Source organism: Littorina saxatilis, linkage group LG17, assembly GCF_037325665.1.
Source record: "Littorina saxatilis isolate snail1 linkage group LG17, US_GU_Lsax_2.0, whole genome shotgun sequence".
NCBI lineage: Eukaryota > Metazoa > Mollusca > Gastropoda > Littorinimorpha > Littorinidae > Littorina > Littorina saxatilis.
The window spans coordinates 26,706,073-26,713,964 of NC_090261.1; the positions used below are offsets into that span (position 1 = coordinate 26,706,073).

General features: G+C 44.8%; 1 protein-coding gene and 1 non-coding gene across 2 annotated transcripts in view; both read right to left on the reverse strand.

Moving 5' to 3' along the window:
• LOC138952324 (protein trachealess-like) overlaps positions 1-6,577 on the reverse strand; it is a 37,269-nt gene extending 30,692 nt beyond the window's left edge. The window contains exons 1-2 of the mRNA XM_070323962.1: positions 6,348-6,577; positions 1,847-1,923 (exon numbers count right to left, since the gene is read on the reverse strand). Coding sequence (XP_070180063.1) covers positions 1,847-1,882 — 36 coding nt within the window. The 5' untranslated portion in view covers positions 1,883-1,923; positions 6,348-6,577. The remainder of the gene's footprint in view (positions 1-1,846; positions 1,924-6,347) is intronic.
• On the reverse strand, positions 6,189-6,262 carry Trnag-gcc (transfer RNA glycine (anticodon GCC)). The gene has a single exon. It is a non-coding gene; the product is annotated as a tRNA-Gly (tRNA).
• Positions 6,578-7,892: the final 1,315 nt, after the last annotated feature.

The following is a 7,892-nucleotide window of genomic DNA, read 5'->3' on the forward strand; positions in this document are numbered from 1 at the left end:
AAAGGATCAAAAGACCTCCGACACCCACCACACACCCCACCCAACCCCCAGCTCATCAGACATCTTTAGGCTTGTTTCTTTATGGGTGAAAATCAATAGCTCTTGCCATCATTTGTTTCGAATTTTCATAATCAGAACCCACAGAGGGCCTCCACCCTCCCTCCACCAGACATCTTCCAGCTTGCTTGCTTTATTTCCAGACGACCCTGCGTCCTCATAAAGCCCCCATTATGACCCAGATACCATCCGGTTTGGCGCCTTTATCTCTGTCAGGGGCTATGGCCCCGGGGGCGATCCTGTGCGACAATTGTTTTCCCTGCCTGTCAGACACGTAGCGCCCTTGCTGGCATAACTCGCCATAGCTTCAAAGCCGCTCGCGCTCGTCAAAATCCCGTCCTCATCCCGCGCTCATCAATATGCAAATGAACGCGACAGTAAAGCAGGTTTAGCCGTGAAGGGAAACTGACACTATATGGTTCGCCGAGACTCTGACTTTGGGCTCTTGCGGTCTCGATGGTCGTGGTAGTCGACGACGTTCACTATCAGCGGGTTTTGGGTTGCCATTTTTGAGTTCTTTGGAAGAGAGAATGTGGTTTGCACACTGGGTTGGCACCAGATTCTTCGTGATCATAGAAATTAGATGTAGTTCTTTCGATAGGTGTAATAACAGTACGACAAGAAGTCTTAACTGTTTACTTTTCTAACGACTGTTGACACGTTATAAATGTCGAATTTAAATAATCATTCCGTTCTATAACCCTACTTGCATGGGAGTGTTTATTATGTCATATAATTTTCATAAAGATTTTTGAGTCACTTGAGAAAAAGTGACTCTATGTAATCGGTCAGTGTTAGTCTGTCCGGCCGGCCGTCCGGCCGGCCGGCCGTCCGGCCGGCCGTCCGTAGACACCACCTTAACGTTGGACTTTTCTCGGAAACTATCAAAGCGATCGGGCTCATATTTTGTTTAGTCGTGACCTCCAATGACCTCTACACTTTAACGATGGTTTCGTTGACCTTTGACCTTTTTCAAGGTCACAGGTCAGCGTCAAAGGAAAAATTAGACATTTTATATCTTTGACAAAGTTCATCGGATGTGATTGAAACTTTGTAGGATTATTCTTTACATCAAAGTATTTACATCTTTAGCCTTTTACGAACGTTATCAGAAAAACAAGGGAGATAACTAGCCTTTTCTGTTCGGCAACACACAACTTAACGTTGGGCTTTTCTCGGAAACTATAAAAGTGACCGGGCTCAAATTTTATGTGAACGTGACTCCCAGTGACCTCTACACTTTGACGTCTGCTTTGGTGACCTTTGACTTTTTTCAAGGTCACAGGTATGTCTTGAAGGAAAAAAATTGAAATATCATATCTCTGAAACTATTCATCGGATTTGATTCAAACTTTATAGGATTATTCTTTACATCAAATTATTTACATCTGTATTGTGTTGTGAATAGCAATTTCTTCCTGTCCATCTGATGCCTCATATAATATTCAGAACTGCGAAAGTGACTCGATCGAGCGTTTGCTCTTCTTGTTATATCGTTGGAATCACAAATCGAGTCCAGGGGATCGATATATGGATTCTAATGCCCAGACATTTCGTGATATTGAGCGCTACAGATATACACAAAATAATCATCGTCGTTTTCATCTTATCATCGTCGTCATCATAACCGTCATCATCGTCATCGATTGTTATCATCAGCGTCGACATTATCATCATCGAGTCAACCCTCTACCCCATCCCTTTACGACCATCAGAACCCTCAAGGTTATCGATGTGGCTAACTAAGACAATTTTATTGACTGAAGAAGAAAAATCAAATGAACTGTACCTGTAAGATGTGCGTGCCTTGGTGAGGTTCAAACATTTCAGCGGAAAGACCGGGATGGTTTCGCCGCCTCGGGTGACCTGCAAAACACACACACACACACACACACACACACACACACACACACACACACACACACACACACACACACACACACACACACACACACACAATGTTATATATATATATATAGCCATTTTTTAATATACTGACTGCACTGATTTCGGAGCAAACAAATGTAACAATGTGATTGCTAAGAAGAAGAAGAAGAAGTGTAAATCAGACATTAAGCAATCAAGACAAAAAGCAAACCAATTAAAGAATTTAAAATTATAGTCTAAAATACTCTAACGATGTCCTTCATGTAAAAGGAGGCGACAAGTCAATGGAAAGTTTTACGACTGCAGAATTAGAAACTCCATAAAAAGAGGTTCAAACGATTCCTTCGTCGGGACAATTTTACAGAACTTCCACTTCCAGAGCAACCGACATTTCTGGAAGCTCGGGAATTCAATCAGGGGGCAGATAAGCCGCGGCATGATAGGCAAAATTTACTGATGAAGACGTGACGTTTATTGCATCACGTTGCATTAGGTTGTCTCCCCGCGTTTCCGGCGCCAGATCAAGGGAGCGAATTGAGTCCGCTCCGGAGGACAGAGTTATGGGGAATTAATAAAGCGCTAAAAAAGGAGAAAAGAGTAGTTGCGGGATCCCTCGACCAGCCGCATGCAAGTGGCTAAACCCGATAAACAGACAATGGGGGGTTCCGGGACACTGTTCATTTCCTGGCCCGGTAAGGGCCAGGGCTGTGGGGGCCCACGAGGGGCCTGGCTGGGCGGGATTGACGCTACGATGGGTCCGTGCTCACAGCAGCGCGAGTAACGAGCGTCATCAGTGTTGAGAGTCGCAATCCCCAAACAAGATTGCTGCAATGCCATTTCCCCTTCCACACTTCTCTGAAACAACACCCGCGGAATGAGTCCCGGCTGATCGGCCGAAACGAGACAATCGTTTTGCTCAGATTTACTGCGGTGCCGCGCGGATTTCTCTCTCTGTCTCCCTCTCTGTCTGTCTGTCTGTCTCTGTCTCTCTCTGTCTCACTCTCTCTCCCCCCCCCCCCTTCACTCTCTTGACTAATTAAGGGGTTTTTTTTATTCGAGAGAAAAGAAAACGTATCTGGTCCAGTGGAGACTCTCACTGTCTCTCTATCTCTGTCTCTCTCACTCTCAGTCTTTGTCTCTGTCTCTCTGTTTTTCTTCTTCATTTTTTGGGTCTTTCTTTTTCCTTTCTTTTGCTACCCAGATTATGGTCATCCGCCCACCTCCATTTCGTTACCACTCAAAGTGGTATCTGCCTGCCAGCCGAGCAAATACCGGATTGATAAAAACTGTCAGCAGAAAATCTGAATTGATGACTGGTTGATCTGCCAGTGCTGTCAACGATGCTTTGGGAAAAGGAAGACTTTTACATTTCAGTGAATTGTGAATTGCAGTGAATTGTGCTTGTGACACTTTGCGTGAGCCGATCTCCACTAAACAGTGTGTGTGTGAGAGGGGGATGTGTGTATGTGGGGGGATGTGTGTGTGTGTGTGTGTGTGTGTGTGTGTGTGTGTGTGTGTGTGTGTGTCGATGTGTCCGTGTGTTGCCGGAGACGAAATGGAATATTGGGGAAGTGGGGCGGGGTGTGGTTGGTGGCATAGAGGAGAGGAATTGTCGGCTTCAAGCATACACAGACACAAGACACACACACACAGACACACACACATAGACAGACACACACACAGACACACACACAGACACACACATGCACACACACACACACTCCACACACACACACACACACATATCCTCACACACACACACACACAGACACACACACATAGACAGACACACACACAGACACACACACAGACACACACATGCACACACACACACACTCCACACACACACATTACAGACGTTCCAGACGAATTGCAGTCAGTGCCCTGTGAAAAGACAAGATGGGCAGAAAGTAGATAGCTAAAGATGTATCGAGGGTAATTTGATTGTCTTCAGATCACATTTTCTCACGCTTCCGTCTTAGTGTGTGGTCTGCATTCCAATGACTATACAATCCAATACTGAACGAATGAACCAGAAATGTTGCTTTAGACGCGTTCTATGTATAGAGGTAGTCTTCTTCTTGCGTTCGCCATGTATAGAGGTAGTATGACCTGGGACTCGCGGAACGCACGCTGCCTGTTTCTGAGGACTAACATTGCGACTATTTTCTGTCTTTTTTTTTTTTGCGGCTTGGGCAAGGGGCGGATGGGTCCTTATCACAATATGGTGATTTTTGCAGACGAAAGGCAAAGTTGTGACTTTTTCGCTATTCGTTGCAGAACACATCGAAGTTTTCGGTGGAGGAAGAGCAGATGATGACTCGAACGGCTTGGGACTTTTACATTACTTTGTAAATAGTATAAAGAAAAAGTGCCTTGTCTACACGTTCCATAAACTTAACTTTCTTGCTTTCAAATACTTTGTACTTTTTAAATATATATATTTTTTTTTACACATTTTGCTTTCTTACCTTTGACAGACTTGTGTGACTTTTTCGCTATTCGTTGTAGAACAGATCGAAGTTTCCAGTGGAGGAAGAGCAGATGATGACTCGAACGGCTTGGGACTTTTACATTACTTTGTAAATAATATAAAGAACAAGTCGCGTAAGGCGAAATTACTACATTTAGTCAAGCTGTGGAACTCACAGAATGAAACTGAACGTAGTCCGCCGCTAGTGCAAAAGGCAGTGAAAGTGACGAGCCTGTTTGGCGCTGTAGCGATTGCGCTGTGCTTCATAGCACGCTTTAACTTTCTGAGCGTGTTTTTAATCCAAACATATCATATCTATATGTTTTTGGAATCAGGAACCGACAAGGAATAAGATGAAATAGTTTTTAAAACGATTTCGGAAATTTAATTTTGATCATAATTTTTATATTTTTAATTTTCAGAGCTTGTTTTTAATCCAAATATAACATATGTATATTTTTTTGGAATCAGAAAATGACGAAGAATAAGATGAAATTGTTTTTGGATCGTTTAATAAAAAAATAATTTTAATTACAAGTTTCCGATTTTTAATGACCAAACTCACTCATTAGTTTTTAAGCCACCAAGCTGAAATGCAATACCAAACCCCGGCCTTCGTCGAAGATTGCTTTGCCAAAATTTCAATCAATTTGTTTGAAAAATGAGGGTATGACAGTGCCGCCTCAACTTTTACAAAAAGCCGGATATGACGTCATCAAAGGTATTTATCGAAAACATGAAAAAAACGTCCGGGGATATCATACCCAGGAACTCTCATGTCAAATTTCATAAAGATCGGCCCACACACACAGACAAACAGACACACACACACACACACACACACACACACACATACACACACACACACACATACACCACGACCCTCGTCTCGATTCCCCCCTCTATGTTAAAACATTTAGTCAAAACTTGACTAAATGTAAAAAGTGCCTTGTCTACACGTTCCATACACTTTTTTTTCTTCTTCTTTTTTTTCCGTCTTTACACTTGTTCCCTCGTCCCGTTGTGCTCTCACACCGCCCCGTCCCTGCACTCGCTGCTCCAACCACCTCTGAATTTCGTTCCGCTGCCAGACTTGTCGATTTTACAGACGCTCCGGGGGTGTGGGGGGATGTCGGGTCGCTGCGGTAGGCTACCCTCGGAAGAGGACACTGCACTTCTGCTGAGTCACTTCGACGGTGTTCAGTAGTGGGTCTGTCCCGAGCTAACGGACGCAGCCCACTACCTACTATGCCCCCTACAAACGACATTGACTTTAAGTCGCGGAGCCAGACTGAGTGAGGGTCCCCTCCAGAGAGCAGACCACCACCACGTCCCTCCGTCGACCCCCCAGAACGTCACACGTTGAAGACTGACAGCAGAACTACTATTCAGGGAAGGAAGGAACAGGAACACTGAGACCAAGGTCACCCTCCGGGCATGAAGGGCCACAAGAGCAAGGACAATTATTTATATTTTGGATGATTAACGAGATGAGGATGATTATAATGATGATGCTATGGATTTCCAATTTGGTTTGAGACTACGTGACAGGGCAGCACTCTACGCTTATTTACTGTCATAACATATCCTGGCGTCAACCAGGCCCGAGAACTGCCGCACCTGCGGTGTTGGTCAGGTATACAGAACCTGAGCACCCTCAAAGTCGCATTCGTTAAGTGAATGACACTCGGCTGTGTGATCCCAGCCTTCCCATAGGAACCATAGCACTTCCACTCTGGGTAGGAGCCGACCGTAGCCCGAAAAACCCATATGACCCTGATGGGATTCGAACCCACGACCTCCCGGCCGGCAGCCCGATGCGCTAACCACTGCGCTACAGGGGCCGGTTCGTTCCATAAACTTAATTTTCTTGCTTTCAAATACTTTGTACTTTTAAATTATATTTTATTTACACATTTTGCTTTCTTACCTTTGACAGACTTGTGTGACTGGTCCCTGTTCCAGCAAGGGTCCCCGAGTCCGGAGAAGTCTCGCAGTTTGAGGTAGCTGATAGACAGGCGGATGATGCTGGCCTTGTCCAGCTGGCTCGTAATGGCCGCCGGCAGGGGAAGCAACTTGGCCAGCTCGTAGAACTCATAGTTCTCTTTCCCTCGTCGGGAGCGCGCTGCGTCGCGGGACTTCTCTTTGCGGAGCTCTAGGATGCTGCACACACAGAGAGTGAGAAAAATGTGTTATTATATATATATATGGCTGCTGAACTGCGATAAAGATTGTGTTTCCGGGACAAAAAGAATAATAACGAGAATGGGAGGGATTGGAGAGAGAAAGGCTGAGGAAGGACCGCGGAGAGAAAGGCTGAGGGAGGGAGAGAGAAAGGCTGAGGGAGGGAGAGAGTAAGTGTGGGGGGGGGGGGGAGAGAGAGAGAGAGAGAGAGAGAGAGAGAGAGAGAGAGAGAGAGAATTGAATTGAATTGAACTTTATTTTACAAGGATTAAGATTTAAGGCTATGCCTTTTCTTACAATCTGTCCTTATTAAATAGAGAGAGAGAGAGAGAGAGAGAGAGAGAGAGAGAGAGAGAGAGAGAGAGAGAGAGAGAGAGAGAGGATGGGCGTGGGGGGGTGTGAGGGGGAAGAAGAAGAGACGAAGGAAAGATGACAGACCAGAAAACAGAAGAGGTCATTCGATATAGGACAACTGCAAAACATAAATCAAGCAACCAAGGCTACAACAACAAAACACAGTAAAACAAGGGAAAACAATTCTAAATTTTTAATTTTTTTTTAATTTTAAATAGCAACACCTTAAACAACGAATTCGAAGAAAAGAGAAACAGAGTGCAGAGGGCAGAAAAGAGAAGGTAAAGCGAGGGGGGGGGAACAAAAAAAATGTGGGGAAGCCGTAGCAGTCCGAATAAAAGAGAAATAAACACATTGTATTTTCGAGAAAAAAAAGAAGTTTTAAAGTCAACAGGACTGTACTTTTTCTTAATCGTCCATCATAAACTACAGTGGTAGTTCACTGACCACAAACCGTACGTTAAGCCGCTCTGACTCCAGCGACCCCCAAGACAAAACACGTTGCTTCATACACCAGGCTCGGTAACGACGTCAGCCAACGGTCGCATCCCATAAGCGAGGAGATTTATCATAAAGCAATGCAGACAGAGGTGGGGGATATATGCAAATCCGCCACTGTTACAATTGTGATGACACGGGACAACAAGAAAGCCCTCTGTCACTGTCGAGGAGTGTGGCTGGGCACGCAAAGACAACACTCTTTTCTGTCTGGTAAATGTCTCGGTGTAAACTACAACAATGCGCAGTTACCTGCTCTTGGTCTCCCCTCGTGTGATTTGGAAATAAATGCAGAGTCTGTGAAGCGATAAGCACACTGGACTCAGTCATGTAAGGGTTCTGCACGTGCAGTCAGTTTGACGCGTTTTTATTTCTTTTAATTTATTCTTTGCTCTGCCTTCCAAAGAGGAACGGATGCACCATCTCCCAGATATACCTC